The sequence below is a fragment of the Poecilia reticulata genome, chromosome 7, assembly GCF_904066995.2.
Source record: "Poecilia reticulata chromosome 7, P_reticulata-male-v2, whole genome shotgun sequence".
Classification (NCBI taxonomy): domain Eukaryota; kingdom Metazoa; phylum Chordata; class Actinopteri; order Cyprinodontiformes; family Poeciliidae; genus Poecilia; species Poecilia reticulata.
The window spans coordinates 9,379,887-9,397,781 of NC_088836.1; the positions used below are offsets into that span (position 1 = coordinate 9,379,887).

General features: G+C 38.9%; 1 protein-coding gene across 5 annotated transcripts in view; it reads right to left on the bottom strand.

The window, feature by feature from the left end:
- Positions 1-2,506: 2,506 nt before the first annotated feature.
- bsna (bassoon presynaptic cytomatrix protein a) overlaps positions 2,507-17,895 on the bottom strand; it is a 132,597-nt gene continuing 117,208 nt past the window's right edge. For 3 of the 5 annotated variants that reach the window (XM_081608808.1, XM_081608805.1, XM_008413235.3), the window contains 8 exons: positions 16,653-17,147; positions 15,474-15,826; positions 12,695-12,788; positions 11,918-12,049; positions 11,076-11,131; positions 10,153-10,292; positions 8,955-9,048; positions 2,507-4,496 (listed from right to left, as the gene is read on the bottom strand). In XM_081608808.1, coding sequence (XP_081464934.1) covers positions 11,091-11,131; positions 11,918-12,049; positions 12,695-12,788; positions 15,474-15,826; positions 16,653-17,147 — 1,115 coding nt within the window. In that variant the 3' untranslated portion in view covers positions 2,507-4,496; positions 8,955-9,048; positions 10,153-10,292; positions 11,076-11,090. Of the gene's footprint in view, positions 4,497-8,954; positions 9,049-10,152; positions 10,293-11,075; positions 11,132-11,917; positions 12,050-12,694; positions 12,789-15,473; positions 15,827-16,652; positions 17,211-17,895 lie in introns of all 5 variants that reach the window. The other 2 variants (XM_081608807.1, XM_081608806.1) reach the window with 2 other exon arrangements.

Here is a 17,895-nt window from a genome sequence, read left to right on the forward strand (position 1 = left end):
ATATTTTTCATCATATAGTGTTTTGTCTAGATCTTTTTTAGCTTTTATTCCAGATATCTTAATATCTCCTCTCCATTTGATAAAATAAATTCTTACATAGAATAAATTATATTTTTAATATTTCTAAAAAATATATTGACTATTTTACATGGATAAGTGATTTGTGAAAGTCACATAAAAGTTCTAAAAAGGTTTGGAGAGATGTATATTTTTTGTGTGTAATTGAGGTCACAGACAGGGGCTTTTGTTCCCTATATACTATTTTATTAAAATCTATGGAATGTTTATGCAGTAAAATAAACACATATTACATAATCTAACCAGAAACATTCTGGATACTTAGGTTTTTTTGCTTATTTGTCCCAATGGGAGTTTCCTCAGGTCAGAATCAATATGCTGCTCCACCAGAGGGTTAGCTAGGTTAGGAAAGCGACCATAATCTCCTGATAACGCACCTAACATGCACATAGCTTTGTAATTTGTTTATAAAGTTATATCTGACTCAACACGTACAGCTTCAGTATACTCTCGAGTTGTTCCTGCTGATGTTTTTATAGAGAGTAGTTTGGTGAAGTACGAGGCTAACGCTAGCTAGCATGCGACATGTTGATAGTTTGGCTAGCAAAGTATTTCAAAGTGATTGGAGTTGATGTGAATAAGGCTTAAAGAGAAATATATACTACCCCTTAATTAAATTAACTTTGAATATCTTAAAATTTAATCTGTGGTGTTTCAGCTACACAGCTCTCCAGCCACATAACACACAACTAGCTTCTGCACCCAATATGGACATTTTTTTTTGTCTTACTGTGGTGTAAATGTACTTTTTAAGGATGGAAAACTTTAACATTTAAGTAAAAAAATATTTGGAACTATGCCTGCCTAAAATTGTAATTCTTGACTAAATGTTATGTTTAAATTGTGCACACAGTTGCTGGGTGTGTGGCTAGCATGACAATTGCAAACACAAGAAACACCATCAGGTGTTGGGAATTTAGTCAGACTTCAATATTGATAATTTAAAATGCCTCAATCCAATTTTTTGGATCATGACATCCTCTTAAATGAGTTTTTTTTTTTTTGCATTTACCTTAATTTTTAGCCACATTCCCTTAGAGTGCTGCTACCAAAAAACACATTTATGTAAACTGGCAAATGATTTTTGCTCTGTACATTTACTTTCCAGTGTACATTCCACAATGACACCTGCCTCCAAACTCACTACTACCCAAAAATAATCACATCAGGAATGCTCTGAATAGTGCTTCATAGCACCATAGAAAGATACATCTTATAGGGCACTTTTCCTTCAGTAGCAGCTTACAGTACTTAATTTAAAACTAATCTATAGATTTATATTTATTTGTGTTTTTTTAAACGCCTAAATTAGATTTTTCTTTTAAGATCAATGTAAGACATTTTCTGGAGAAGCATTGTCTGCACAATGGCATTATTATAGCCATTTCTGTTTCTGGCCATCAAAAAGGAGAGAAGCCCTGAGCGTAGAAAGCTTTTCTGTGAACCCAGTTCAGTTCTGCTAAACTAATCAACAAAGTTATTAACTGGGATAGACGTATTATTCATGACAACTTGGATATTTCATATATATATATATATATATATATATATATATATATATATATATATATATATATATATATATATATATATATATTATAGATCAAGAGATCTATAATATTATAGATCTCTTTTACCAATTCCACTGCCCAAAAGGCTTCGTGAGTGCTTCCTGGCTATGTTACAAGTGAAATTTCCCAGTTGTTGTGAACATGTCTTTAGCTCCCCATATCAAAGGAGAAGGGACGTGTTTTCTTTATTACAAAATTTCACGGAAACGAAACAAAGCAGACATGGTTTCTAACTGAGGAGTGATCAACAATGACTGTGACTTCCTTCTACGTTGTTCTTCACATGCCTTCAACCTCCTCAGGTTTTTCTCAAACAGGATTCATTGCATAGAACGACTTTTCCTCCTTTGCCTGCGATGCTCGTCGTGGTTGAACTGATGTCCGTTTTGTTTTCTTCCCCACATTAGATGATGATTATTATTATTATTTTTTTTAAATACTCGCATACTGAACCCTGAACACGCACATACATACACGCATACGTACAAACGTCAGGAACAGAACAATATAGAGGTGACTTTGAGGTTTTCCTCTGTGCCGGGCAGCATGCGAAGGTTCCCAGCGAGCGTTCACAAAGACAATATACAGCAGAAGTTAGTTGATTTGGAGAAGGAGGTGGAGGATGAGGCTTCGCCCTGTCAGGGGCGTGTCATGAGGGCCGGACCGCGGATTCCCCACAATGCACTGCAGGAGCAACAGCAGAGCGAATACTGACCTGAGAATATTTCCAAGGTGATTGACAGTCTGAGAGAAAAGATTTGTTTCTGTTGGTTTGGAGAAGGGGAGTTGGGTCAGACGTCTTGAACTCCACCGCGATAGAAAATAGGCCGTTTTTTGTTTTGTTTTTTCTTAAAAAAAAAAAAAAAAAAAAAAAAAAAAAAAAAAAAGGCGAGTGACTTGGTGACACAACCGAGTGTGTGATTTTTGGTTCCTCAGTCACATATGACAGCAGGTTATTTTTCAGTAAGATCACTGACACCACTCCAAGTGTGCTTTCAGGTTCACATTTGACAGAGTGAAGACACATGCGGACACAGCTGTGTAAGAAGTCCATCTCGGAGAATCAGAAGAATCCCAATAAAAGAAAAAAAACAAACACTCCCTCCTGCTTCCCTCACTGAAGAGTGATGAATAGTCCAGTTCTGCTGCTTTCCTGCGCCCCTCTGCTGCCCTGCAGTGCTCTCAGGTCAGACTTCAGCTGAAGAAAGCAGCACGTCGGTACCGATCCGCCAGTCCGGGCGTCGCCGGACTCCTGCGTCTCTGCTCAGTTCATACAGCAGCAGTATGCAACAAGTGGTGCGTTTGAGTCACACTAAAGCAGAGCTTTGGCGGTAAACCAGACAAACGAGGGCAACACATTTTTTTCAAAATGACACAAAATTGTGCTATTCACTTTCCTACCTCTTACTCTATTGCTTTCATAATTATTGATAGGAACAAAGAGTCTGAAAATTGTCAAGGGGAGGGGAGCCTAGTTCAATGTAACAAAACGCTAGAAAATAAATAAAATCATATCACAAGAAAATATATATATAAAAAACAAACAAACAAAAAAAACAATGTTAAGGTAAAAAAATAGAAATTAACCTCTCTGTGGCTGTGGTTCCAGCTTACCTAACGACATAAAAATACGCCACTTCTGGTTTAAAATTAAACATTTGAAATAATTAAGGCGATATTGGTAAACTGCAACATAAAAAAAACAGGCAATTGACAGAAGAAGGAAAAAAAACACACAAAGGCATATTAAATAAAAGCCAAAATTGTGGAGCATTTTGGAGATTTGCCACATAAACTGGTAGTAAATATCGTCTTAATGGCTTTAAATTGGCTAGAAAGTAACCCCACTGCTTCATTTGCCTCACTTAGTCATACAACTTTCTTAAGAAAAACAACATCAAATAAAAACTAATAATAAAAAAAAGGAAAATAAACTAAAAGCTCTTCTTATTCCCATGGCCAGATCCTCGTGTGTTGCTTAATTAACCTTTCTTTGCTATTATTTACGCCTTTAAGCTCAGATGTCTTTATGGCCTCAGTTACATAATGATGAAACAGTGTAAGGTCTTGGTTATAAAGTTCCATGCATCCCCATGTTTTCTGTTAGTTAAAATCCACACTACTCTTGTTTAAAGACATGGCAAGTTGTGAATCGTTGCAGTGGGGTGCGGAAAGAGAGAAGAGCTAGCATTCAAGAAACGCAAGAGAAGTGAAGAAGAAGAAGAAGAAAAAGAAGAAGGGCACAGTTCCCCATCTGGAATGTCGATAGAGGGTGAAAATAAAAATAAAGGCGTGGCGACATGCTTGGGCTGTGTCGACCGCCGCTTCTTCGTCGTCTGTTTCATTCATAGTGACGTTTCGATGATTTCCTTGTCAGTATTCGGTGGTAAAACGAGACGACTTTCGTACAAGAAAAACCTGTGATGCTTCTGTGAGTTTTCACTTTTTTTTTTTTTTTTTGCTCATTGTTTACTTCGGAAAAAGACAGAAAAGAGTAGAGGTGATTTATAAACCTCCAAGATTGAGCACAGGACTGGAAAACCAAGCTATCACCTCCTACAGGAAGTTGGGATGAAAGCAGCTCTCGTGGACAAATGCGGCCGTCAGTCGTTGTCTGCACCACGTCAACGTAACTGTCGGGCTGTTACGTTGAACACGGCTCCCCCTGCTGGCAGGGAGGGTGATCACGGTGGTACAGCTGTTTCTTCTGCTGTCACCTTCAGCCAGCAGCTGCTCTGTTTTCATGTAGGGGTGTAGATGTTAATAGCTGCTGCAGGTTTTCTGAGAGAAGCTGCATAACAATGGGAATCCTTCTGAAGATGGATGTTGGCTCGGGCTTGGAATGATCTAAAAGAGAAAAACGAGAAATTAGTTAAAAAAAAAAAAAACACCCTCAAACTGACCAAAAACATTTTGATGATTGAATCTCTCTCTGTAGGTCCTCTACAAATAATCTGTTTAATATAATCTGTGCTTGTCAGAAACAGATATCTAAATAGACCTGAAGATACACCGAGTCTAAATTGAAATGTACTGCGAAAAAAAAAAAATCAACTTGTGTGGAATCAGACAACTTTTTTCCTAAATATTCTTGACTGGTGATCGGTCGGTTGTAATCGCAAAAATTTATTTATTTTTTTCATTCGGAGAAAACTCTATACAAGCACGGCCACGTCATATAAAATGACACAGTGTGAAAATTGTTAATGAGTGAAGAAGTTAAGAGGTTAGCCATTTTCACCATCATTGAGGTGTTTAAAATAAACCACATGGTTCATTCAGGCTGCAAGAAAGCGAGCGAGAGCCACATTAAGCAGAAATTCATTTGAATCTTCTTCTGTCATGGCCCATGCATGATCTGTAAATGTTGACATTTTCGGCTTCAAACAAACAACATTTTTGTAACTCAGAGTCTGAGCAACTCAGCACAGACTCTGAGTCTGTGCTGAGTTGCTCAGCACAGACTCAGCAAATTCATATTCTCTCTTTTAAAATAAGAATATAATGATAAAAAAAAGCATTGATACTGGTGCATCAGATCAATTAAACAGCGAAAATTAAACACGATTCTCATTTTTTCCCTGAACACATTTGCACACCAGCAGAATCCTCTGTCAGAGTCCAAACCCGTTTTCCATTTCCTTCCCATTCCACACTAAAATTTTAAGATATTTTCCCTGGTTTTAAACATCTGTGTACAAATCTTCAGAGATATTTGCTTAAATTATTAAGCTGATTACTAAGCTTGATGTAGCAGATGGGGTAAAAGGGGGACATCTTGAGAAAGATGCTGTTGGAAAGTTACATTTGTATGTTTTGTAAACGTTTCCGATGCTCAATTTTATTTTTTCCTTCTCCATACGTAGCCAGACTTTGAAAGAAATCCTTTCTTCCCATAAGGAATTTTTTCAACATCATTCGGTCACAAACACGAGTTGCAGTACACAATATTGTCCACCAGATGGTGTCTGAGTCCATAACTGCACTGCATATTTTACACATAGACATACAATATAGAAATAGCTATTAATGAAAACTCTGCCATTGATATTTTGAGTGAGAGATTGAAATCTGCAAATTTTCAAATAGTTCTTTCTTTATATCTTAGAAAAATAATAAAGCAGATGGATGCAGATGGTTTCAGTCGAATCCATCAAGATTCATCCATCCTTACGTGCTGCAATGTCAGCAGGATGTTCTTTAAAGGTTTACTGCTGAAGAGTTATCTTCCTGTTTCTTAAGACTATTTAAAACTGTATTTGACACAGTTGTTAAATCGAGTTTGATTTGGGTTGGAATATATCATGTTTTGTGAATATAATTTAAGATGAATTTCTTTTGATTTGTTTTAGAGTTAGCCCAATTTTTCACATCTGCTTTTTTTTTTTTTTTTTTTTTCCTCTCTCCCATCTGAGTTAATCACAGATTTTCTTGTCTTCGTTAGATGCAGCTCTAATGATTTGTTGGATAAAATCATCCCCGTTACGTCCGTAAACAAAGCACATAACTACCTGCCTTCATTTAATGCATGTTTCATCAGAGTCTTTCATCTGTAATGCCTTCCATTCAAACTGATGTTTCTTTGGAATAAAAAAAAAAAAAATGTAATTGCAGTCAAAAAAAAAACGTGGAATAAATAGCTTTGCATTATGTACATGAGCGGTACATAACGTCCGTGTTAAAACATGCAGAAAGCGGCTGTGGTGAGCGAAGAGACGAGGCCACAGGAACTCAGCCTGTCAGCCTGCTGACGCTGCTCCTATGGGGACATAATGTGAAGGATGCATGTTGTGGTGCTGCTTCAGACGACACGAGAGAAACGTCACTTGTATTCTCTGGGACTTCATGGCTGCCTCACAGCCATCAAGGCTTTAAAAGGAAAAACAAATCGCACAGAGCCATTACTTAACGCCTTAGATATTTACGATAATATGATGAACCTCAGCGTCTTGAACTCTGCACCAGTTCATGACGTAAAACCCGAGGTTCCGAGCATCACCTTGATTTATAAACTCTAAAATTGGAACATTTTCAGCATCATTCGAATTTTTGGTGGCGTAATCGAAGACTATGAAAGCAGGTCCTGGATCAGGAGGAAAAACTGAGTCGTTTCTAATGCTGCTGCGACTTTGGTTATTTGTTTATATGCAAACTTCATGTATGACCTTTTACATAATCAGGACAAGAGAAAAACACAAGTTGCCAGCCGCCTGATCCTGGATTTAGTCAAACAGCAAACAATCATTTCCATTCTAAACTCTGCTCCAAAAGAAAAAACTTCCGAAGCCATGATGCAATGGCACTGTAACAAGATTGCTGAAGAAATACGTTTATCATCAGACAGTTTTGCTAGGAAGAGATCTTTGAAAGACTGACACGGACTACTTTACCTTGTATTGATTTCTTTTGTTCTATTTTATTGAACCCCAGTGGAAGACATCAAAGTTTGTGGTTATAAAAATAACGGTTAAATGGGAATAAAGAGTTTTTCTATCTTGATTCCCATCAGGACTTTTTACCATAAAATGACTTAACTCATGCTTTTCCCTCCCACTCTGCGTGTGACCCGGGTTTAGCGTCTCCAAACATGCGTTCTATCACCAAACTTAATCTGTTGCACTGAACACAGGACCCCAGGGGGGCTTGTGCATAACGCGCACTGGAGCACGGACAGCGATGCACATAGCCGCGTTCGAATGAAAAGAAAAAAAAAAAGAAACACACACAAACAAAACCGGCTCGCTGCGTAGCGTAGAGTCGAATTCGAAGGGTGGCGTGCCGAGCAGGATGGAGGACAGGAAGAAAAAGGAAAAGAAAGAAAACCTTTTTCATTGTTCAAAACACATCTGCAAGGCTCTGATCAGAGCTTCTTTAAACACCTTTAGGGGCTGAAGTGGAGCAGTGAGTCAGGCCATCAGAAGCCAACCTACATAATGCTTTTTTGACTGAATGGGAGCAAACACCCACAGCCAGTTTCTGTAAGGAACATCTTCCACGAAAAACACTGGGAGGAGATTTAACGTACAGACATAATCTCTCTGTATTATAAACAAAAATAACACAAAGATGATGCCAGGAAAAAAAAATAATTAAAAATGACACAGTATGTAGAGACAACAACATTTTTAGAGAGAAGAAAAATAACCACAGTATTTAGGCAGGACAAGGGAAGATCTAAAAAAAGAAAAAAAAATTACAGTATGGATCTTAGAGAGAGAGAGAGAGAGTCTATATGAAAAATGGAGGAGAGGAAGAGAAAAATGTTTGAAAGTTGGAGTAGTGTGTGGGAGGATTGACAGAGAGAGAGAGAGAGAGATCCTGCCACAGCAGCAGCCACATGAGGCAGTTAAGCGCTGCATGGCTGCACCGAGCAGAAACACGCTCAGTGCAACACTGGATTCACACTGTGAAATAAACCGGCAACTTCAAGGCCTGCCCTTCATCCGCTGCGGCATCAAAGGCTTCAGAAGCCACTGTTATCAAGGCAGAGCAACGCAGCCATTTCTGCTGCTTTTCCTTACAGTTTGCGACACAGAACATCCTGTCATGTCTGATTAAAGAAACCTGCAGAGATGTCTGTTTAGGGACCAGTATGTCGAAAAGGTAAAAAAAAATAAAAAAATACAGACACGCAATTGTTGGATGTTTTTTGCAACATCTGTCCGTCCTTCCTCCCTGCCTGGCATTAAATCAGCCGAAACCTTTCCTGTGTTAGCTCATCTAAATAATCAGGATTATTTGTATTTGCCGAATGCCAAAATTGCCAGTGTTGTCTTTAAAAGTGAATGACTTGGGTCAAACTGTCATGGTCCTTCTGCAAAACCCATTCATTTTCTTGATTTTAATTTTCACGCTGATGTTCTGAGAGGTTGCTTTAGTATTTCCACATAGTGTCCATTCCTCTTGATAGATTTTTTTATATATTTTTTTTGCACCAGTCCCTAATGCAGCAAAAAAAAAAACCTCTACACTACTCTACACTTTCAGCCCAGTGTTGGTACATAACTCGTTCAGACTCAAAAATGTTCACTCTAAACAATATGACTTTCTCTTTCTAAAATGAGGAAAAAAAAATTTCCACAATATTCTAATGTGTAAAATGTACCTGTACTTTGATGTAGCCTAATCATGTCATAAAAAACCTAACTAAATAAAGAACTGTTTGGCCTCGTAGGTTATCACAGAAGCTACCTCTTGAAGTAAAATTGGAAAAAAAACAAAACAAATCGAGGTCACAAAGTTTGGATTTCTGCAGCTTAAAATATCCTGTCAGACATTTTTGTTTCCAAGGTAAAAGTAACTTACTGTCTGGCCTGTCAGAGAGATCAGAGTGTTCTCTCTGCCTTTGTATGCTCAGATCTGAGACATGAAGCATCCAGAGGATTCCAATCTGTTTTGGCTGCAAAAAGAGGCAAATATATTTTAGTCAAAGTCTCTTTTTCACCCCCCCACCCCCCGTTTAGGTCTGCAAACTCACAACTGGGGATTAAATTACAAAGCAGGATTAGAGTCTCACAAAGGAAACTTCCAGTTTAACTTGGCTTCTGGAATTCAACATCTTTGGAAAACTAATTAAGCTCACCAAACGGATATAAATCTTATTTGTGGAACGCCAGGACTCCTGATGCTTCGATGTGGTGTGGTGTTTTCCTTCGAGTATATTAGAACGCTTTCGATCAGTGTTAGACGGCCAAATTATTGTTATTAGCTGTTATCACTCACATAATGCGGCTTTAATTTGATAGCAATCTACTGGATGACGAGTCGACCTGCGTCTTCTAACAGATCAGAAAGATATCAACACTAATCACAGATTATCATCATAACACAAACCAGATTGCGTAGGTGGCATGATGTGATTATGGGAACAAATGTAATGTCTGAGCAGATGTTGGCAGGTGAAAGATTTTTGTTTGACAACAAAATATTTTATATAGCTTAAAGCAAAAGAGCATGAAATGAGGCAAACTAATTTTAACACGTATCATGCTAAGGAGAGTTGAAGCTCTGGAGTTGTTTTGCACTTTCTTTGAGAGTCACACATCTGGATCTTGAAGGAATTTGCTGGAATGTCGCTGAGGAGCTTGGCAGCTGTGCCTAAACGTTTTACATTTGTAAATTATCGTCGCCACATAAAACGACGGTGAGAAAAACGGACATCCGTTGATTGAATGCAACAGCTGGTTTTCTGAGGTCTTTGCTCCGTGGGATTGTGTAAGGATTGGAAAGCTTCTACAGAGTTTATTTGTTTTGAATTTTTCTACAAAGGACGTTTGATATTTTTGTAAATTTGACATCACATTTCAATGCTTTCAGAACCTAGTAAAAACCAAATTGTTTTCACTGTCCTTGAAAACATGAACTCCAGTCGAAAGTTATCTCTTTTTTTATGGTTGCGAATGCAAAAATCTATTTCAAATAATAAACAATAAAGTATGTTGATTCAAAAACAACAACAACAAAAAATTGTTCAAAAGATTCCTTTTTTTTTTTAAGTACTCACCAGAACGCTCCGCTCTCCTCTCAGCCATCATCCTCTCTCTCCTTCCTTTCTCTTTTTTCGGGGAAACAAAAGCAGGGGGAACTTCACAGGTTTTTCTTGTATGAGGCCTCATGACTTCATTTATGACATTTTTCATAATCCTGCAAACACATTATTATCATTATTATTTAAAAACAGTATTTTAGGAGTTCATGTAAGTCTCACGTTGTAAACCCATTAACATACATCACTTAAGGCTTCTGTTACATTAAAATAAAAATAGTTTTGTAGTGTATAAAAATATGCCAGTGCAGATTTAAAAAAGAAAAAAACAGCTGTCAGCTATTCGAGCCTAGCAGTGAGAAGCGGGCCTGCAATTGTGGCGCGTACATTTATTGTACTGGGACTTAAACGTTTAGAACCTGTAATTCTTTCCAAGCCTTAAATGCAATTCATTAAGTTCACAACCCTCATCATCAAAGACCATAACCTGCTGCGATGGCGCACAGTCCGTTTGGCATTTCATGTCGGAAACAAGTTCTTACCCTAAATCTCTCACCCTGCACATGCAGAGCAGTCAAGACCGAAAGTAACAGTGTGGAAGAGAACAAATAGACGAGGACCAAACTCAGAGCAGACTGGGTAAACCGCTTTCATCCCCCTGCCTCTTCACAGCCAGCAAGAGTCAACACACTGCAGCAATCCAACAAACGTTCATGAAAGTTATTCCTAAACCCGATGCACGCTAAAGAAACCTTTTCATGGTGCTTCTTTCAGGAGTCATTGACCCAAAAAACACCTCATTTTTGCCTCGTGTACAAGTCGGAGGGCCTCTAAAACAGGACTTGTAAAATAAAGTCACCGTAGAATACAAACAACAAACAATATTATATTAAATATTCCATTTTATACGACTTATTTTCCATGTGAATTAACAGACATACCTTATTTGTGTCACCTCAGAAGAAGGAGGTGAATTTCTTGCCAAAGCCAGAGATAGCTGCAGGAAGAGTAAACAAAAACAAAAGGGTTTGATAAATGAGTTAAAACTGACTTTTCAAACATTAAACAAAAAAAAAAACAACTACAGAGTAACGTCAACGCTTTTGAATTTAAACGGTCACCAATACCACTTGAGGAGCTGCTGCTAAAGCTCTGTCAGATCACTGTCTGTGAAGCCTGCAGATAAGCAGCTGTAGGTGTTCAGTGTCACTCTTTGGCTTGTCTGATGCTTTAGCATCAGCTTGTTTTGGCTTAACTGACCACTTGGTGCCACTCACAGACTCATATAGAGCATCATCCTCCTGACGGGGGAATAGTCAATAAATAAATAAAAAAAGAATGTAACATCGTAGAGAAATGTACTGTTCAGTGTCCAGAAGCAACAGCAGGACTTCCATTGTACACCCTTCATCTCATTAACAACATTGCACATTTGAAAGGAGGTAATGTTTCATAAAATGTGTTTTATTTCTTTATATTTGCGCCCACATTGTGACAGCAGCTTTTTTTTTTGTGACAGACTGTTTTTCCCTGTCACAGTGAGCTGTTGTAAAATTAAGCTCTTTAGAGATGTAGCTTAAAAAAATGAACTAATGCTTAGGAAAGTTTCCTCACTGTTGAATCGCTTTGGTAAGAAAAAAAAAACAATCAGGCAAAGAAATTTGAAAGCCTCAGAGGCTCTGTTCATCCAGGTCGCTTTGTATAACTTAAAAGACTCTCATTTCGGTAATAAAAACTCAATAAGCCCCCATGTTTGCGATGCGTTTTCAGCAGTCTGCCGTACCTTCTCCCAGTTTGCCGGCCTGCTCAGCAGCGCCACCCGGAAGAATCTTGGAGAACATTCCTTCTCCCTCCATGCCAGGCTGACCTGCCGCTGCACTGCCGATGCCGCCGGGTCTCGGAGCTGCCTTGGAGCCTGAACATTAGAAAGACAGAGGAGAGAGGACAGAGAAATAAACGTAGTTCAGGTAGGAAGAAGTAAGTGCTGCTCAAAGTGGTGCACTATATTTGTGAAACAGAAAGAAAATGAAAGGAATGAGATGTTAATGAGTTTGAAGTAATTTTCTCAGGGACTATCCTGCTTATCTTTGAGCCAACACTACAGTTGAGCTTTTATATTGATATAGATTTGACAAACATTACATATTAATGTTATATTGCACTTTTTGGGTGATTCCTTTTGGCCACATTACATACTTAAAAATGGAGCCTCGTTACTCCATGCCAGTTATTCAAACGAGTAACTGGCAATAAAACTCTTTTACTGCATAAAATTAAAGAACTAGTCTACTACAGGCAGCGTTGTGAGATTGATGACTGAAAGGCATTCAGCTCAGTCATTTTGCAGTTATATAAAAATATCTCAAAACCTTCATCAATCATTATTTCAGTAGCTAATTATGTAATAACCTAACACTCTCAGGCTTTCATACTGAGGGATAATCCTCAGATTTACCTCAGATTAGGAAGAACATCAAACAATAATAACATAATTAAGGCACAGTGGACAACAGGTGAGTGATGGGATTTTACGTGCATGTATGTTGTGATTGAACATCACCTATTCCTGTAAGCGGGGGCTGGCCTGCCTTCGAGGCCATGACGGGTGCCGCTTTCGCCCCAATCGCCGTTACAGGAGGCGTGTCAATCTTTGTCTGCATAGAAGGGAAAAAAAAGACAAGTGTTGCTGTGTTTAGGTAAATTTAGCCATAAATCTGTGGTTATAGAAGGCTGTGGGAGAGAAAAACATGTTATGTAATCTGAATGTGGGTGACAAACTGGAATCAAAAGGATCCAGCATTCATCTGTTCACTCAAACAAAAGCCAGATAAGACAGTAGTCAGATTTTGATACAGTGAGACAGCCAAGAATAGTAAAAGAAATACACATATTAGGAAACCATGATGGCAGAATAAGACACTCATTTATTAAGCAGTGACAGCTTACTGAGACCTGAATGAGTAAATGGGGAGTTTCACACATGGAAACTATCATTTCTACTAAATATTGTCTGATCTCCAGCACTGTAAGGTTTATTTGGGTATCAACTATACAGAATATAAATGACAAACAAAATTCTAAATGGGACTTCTCAGTTCTTGAAAGATATAAAATGATATATGATCAATTGCAATAGTCAGAAGGAAGGCATTTTAACTTCCATCTTTTACCAGAGAAAGGCTTCAAAGCAAAAATGCTTAGTATGAAAAAAAAATCAAACAATCTATCATCTACTTTTCTGTTAATGTTCCTCACCATGCTAGCAACACAAGTACTGCTAGTTAGCAGCTGCTAGTCCCATTAGCATTAGTGGCTTTTTAAAATTTTACTTAGGCCGGTTTGTTTCTTTTCAACCAAATTCCACTCAATTCTCATCTCCCTGTGTGTGAGATTTCTCCCATTGAGCTCAATTTCTCTAGCTGAATTTCAACCGGGTCAATCAGTGGACAGGAGGAGTTGTGAACGGTGACGTCGGTTTTCTGCGTTGTTTTAGGATTGGCTGTAGCGAGGCAATGGCAGCGAGGGAAGTGAACGGAGCCAAGCGTTGGACATGCTTCCAAATATTGAGCAAATAAAGTTAGCGCAAGGGGAATGTTTATTATATTTTAATGGTGGCAAAGATGTAAATTGACTTGGCACTTCTCTCTTTGCAATGCGGTATAGATGTGGTAAGTCTGGTAAGTTTCACGGCACAGCTTCCCTCACCATCAAGCTGGCACATTACACACGTCACGGCAAAAATATTCAGTAAAATCAGATCCATCCCTTTAAAATGTCAGAGTCTTGCAAGCAATAATTTCTTCATAGATGAGGGTCTAGGCCTCTTATACAAAGTGTAGGATGAGGGGATAGATTTTAGTAATGAATACAAAATAAAAATGTCCAAAATATAATTTATGCCTCATCAAACTATTGTGCTAATTAATAGCGCATTTCATTTGAACTTGGAAGTTGAACTTTCCACAAGAAACTTTTACATCAAGTCTGATGTGAAATTCCAACATGACTGTTTTCTATCAAAAATATTGACATATCAGAAATATGCAGTCAGTTAGTAAACATTAACCTACAGATTTCAGGCATTATTTGCACCCCGCATTGGCATCTAATTTAATTAATAAAGCAGGAGCGAAAAAACTGCAAAGAAGATGCAGTAAATGGGAACATCTTGGGTAATTTTGGACGGCATCCTGTGAATATAGACAGCATTCAGATGTACTAAAACCAAAATCATCAGCCTGTTCTGGATGTTATTTAAAGTGTAATCATCAAAGTCTCACACTCCTTCTGAAAAATAGCTTTGAATGGATTGATGGAGTAAATGCAGGAATGGATTGTTGCAGGGAGAAATCTTGAGTGCCAATTTCTTGGTCGTCTAGCAGACAGTGAATCAGCTGCATTGGGTTATCAGCTTTCTCCGTGTTAATCACGGTGTTAGATAAGGTCTGCCAGCAGAGGCACGTAAGGATTTCAATAAACTATCTGAAATTGGACAGGGTGGTTGTCAGGAAACTCTTATCAAAAGTGGCGCAGGTAGAAATAGGGGGACAGCAAAACAAGAGAGATGATCGTAAAAGCGGACTAAAGGAGCAGAAGGGAAACTTTAAGCAAAACAGCTTGCTGTGTTGGTTTCCAAGAAGCAGATCTGATGAAGAAAATTCGTTTTGTTACCTCAGGAAAAAACGCAATATGAACTAAACAAAAATCAGAAATTAGAAAACAAAAACAGAAAAATCAACTTCTTTCCATTCAGTGATTGTATTTAGAAGTTTTACAAGATTGCACTGACACCAACAAACTTCGATGCTGAAGCTATGACTGAGCGAAGGAGTTAGTACTTTTTATTATCAGTGATGTGTTTAAAATGAAAATATGGCAGGAGCGTAGCTGTAGCAATCTTAAAGAGAAGCTGTTTATTGCATGTCGACTCTGGCTCATTCATTCTGCGTGAGAGAATGAGACTTTCAGATAAGAACAGGAAAGCTGAAAGAGTAAGAGAAGTTTGTTTTATACTTTCAACCTCAATGGGTCATGCAGGATTTCAAAATACTGGAAGCTTACTGGAAACCTAAGGAAAGTGTCCACACTCTCTAGAATATATACAAAAGGAGTCAGGGCATTGTGTTTTAATAATTCTTAGATGCTAAAACCAGCATAGTATATCCACTCCATAAACATTTTGTCCTGACAGCACAATCCTAAGTTTAATTCAGTTCAGTTCTTGTATTTTCTTGTTTGTTAGAAAACTGAAATTGGAACTGTTAACAGGAAATTGGACATAAAACGGGGTGCAGATGTGAGCTGTTGGAGACTCCTCGGGTTTTGTTCCCATTACTCACCATGGTGGGCGGTGTGGTTCCTGCTGTACCAGTTGGTCGAGCCTGGCCCATCGGCCCGCCTGCTGGTCCCAATTGCCCTGGTTTGGCCTGGGCCTGACCCATGCCCATGCCCATCCCCATGCCCATGCCCATGCCTTGACCTTGGGCTGGTGGCTGCTGCTGAAGGCCTGTGGTTGCTGTTGTGCCAGGCTGTCCTGGTCTGGCTACAGCAGTCTGGGCCTGCTGCTGGAGCTGAGTCCTCTGTCCTTGGGTCCCATCCATCTGTGAACCGGGACCGCCTAGTCGCCCAGATCCTGGAGGCCCACCAGCAGAGCCCTGAACTCGCCCAATACTGTTGCCGGACCTGGAGGAGCCTATTTAAAGGTAAAAAAGTGTTTTATTTTAAACCAAAGCAACTCAAAAACTCATCTTATTACAAAGGAGGACATAAAGTCAGAAATAAAAATAACAATAAAAAAAACGGTATGGGATCATCTGTCCCTTTTTGAAATGAAGTCCATATTACAGTGCAGGGTTTCTTTTGCTAATATTTTTTCTTGAAATGAAGCATTTTAGCAGAAGCAGCAGGAGTGAGACAACAATGAACAACAAGGGTTGTATCCAAAGATCAAACTGGTGATTTAATTACTACACCGCTATGAACACATCTGCAATGATGCCTTCAGGGAAAACTTATCCTTTGAAAAGTTACATTCGATGTTGTTAATTAAAAATTGTTGATCCCTGAGGGGATTGTTGACTGTAAAAAAAAAATCATCAAAATTAATCTCAACAGCAAAGGCTATTAAATATTATTGCCTCAGACAGGATTTTTAAAAGGGGATCCTATCAATGTTTAGAGATTGAATCAGAATTTATTAATGAAGTTGCAATTTTTCTCCCTTTCGCCCCAATCTTGTTGATCTATCCAGGATGATCAACCAAAAATACTCTTAAAGGTTTTTTACTGATGTAATCTGTTTCCTTTGCTTATCAAGCCAAAGTCTTGGCAAAGTATTATCTTTGGTAGACAGCAAAAACTTTACTTCAATTTAAATTTTTTTCCTCAAACTATTTTTGTATTCTTTAAAAAAATATATGTTTAAATATTTACATATGAATGTAGGCATTGTCTAAACTTCAGCTATCAAGAAGTGACTTTTGTTCGCTCCATCAGATTTACAGGTGCACCCCGTTTACCTGGTGGTTGGCCTTGCATGTCCACTTGGCCCTGGGACTTGCTGCGTGAGGACCTGTGTGGATCTCCCTGCCTGGAAGACCTTTGGCCGTGATGATGTCCAGACGGATCCCTGGAGTAGTCGGAAGAGTGATACCCTCCAGACCTGGACTCACCACGCCTTCCTGAAGATGAAGAACGTCCTGAGGGGTCATGGCGCATAGACGGTTCTTTGGGATGCCCCTTAGATGACCTCGAGGATCTCGGCTCATCTGAGTGACGGGAGGAAGAGTGCCGGCTAGAGGTGCCATGGTGCCTGTGGTCACGTGATGATGAATGCCGCCCACCATGGCTGTACTCATCTTGCGGCCACAGGTCCTCCTCAGGAGGTTCATCATAATCATGATAGGTGTGCTTGACACCATGCCGACTTCTTCCAGAGTGGCTGCTGCCGTAGTGTCGAGAACTGGAGCGTGGTTTCTCAAACCAGTCAGTTTCTTCCTGGCCCAGATGGTAGGCTTTGGAAACCGAGAGCAGATCACAATCAATCTCCATGTCGTTTGGAGAGAGCGGCATGCAGGCTGTAAGAAGGAAGAGGGCAGAAGGAAGACCAACCGCATGCCAAAAAAAAAAAAATAAAAAAAATAGGTAGGGGAAGACACAGAAAGAAAGGCAAAAAGTAAAATTTTACACTCATGCACAAATTTACTCCACAAGTACAAGACAAGTTAAACAGGACATATTAAACACTGCAAAACTGTCTAATACAGCAGATCTTTTTGCTACATATCTTTTACTCACTGACTGCTTGAGGAAACTTGCAAATCAGTTAAAACTTTTCTCCTCAAACAGTCAGTATTGTTCTGTTTTTTTATGGAAGACTTTTAAACAAAGCTTCATTTGGCAAACGGAATATAGAAAATCTTGTCTGGACAACATTTTGCAGTGTTGACATAAACTTTTTATATCAAAACACATTAACAGTGCAACAGAGCCAATAACATGTTGAAGGAAAAAAACTATTGCTGTCGTGCAAAGACCTCTTAAGTCAGTCAGTGTTGTGAAGACAAAGACGACCACGCTGAAGAACCATGCGACTGTCGAACAAAGAAACGGCTGGACGGACAGGCGGAAGGACGGACAGGCAGGCAGACAGACAGACAGCAGTCCACGACTTATAGAGCTCCAAGTAACTCTCAGGACGAAGAAAACACTGACATGCAACGACTATCTCTGTCCTTTGTTTTTTTTTTTTTGTTATTTTGC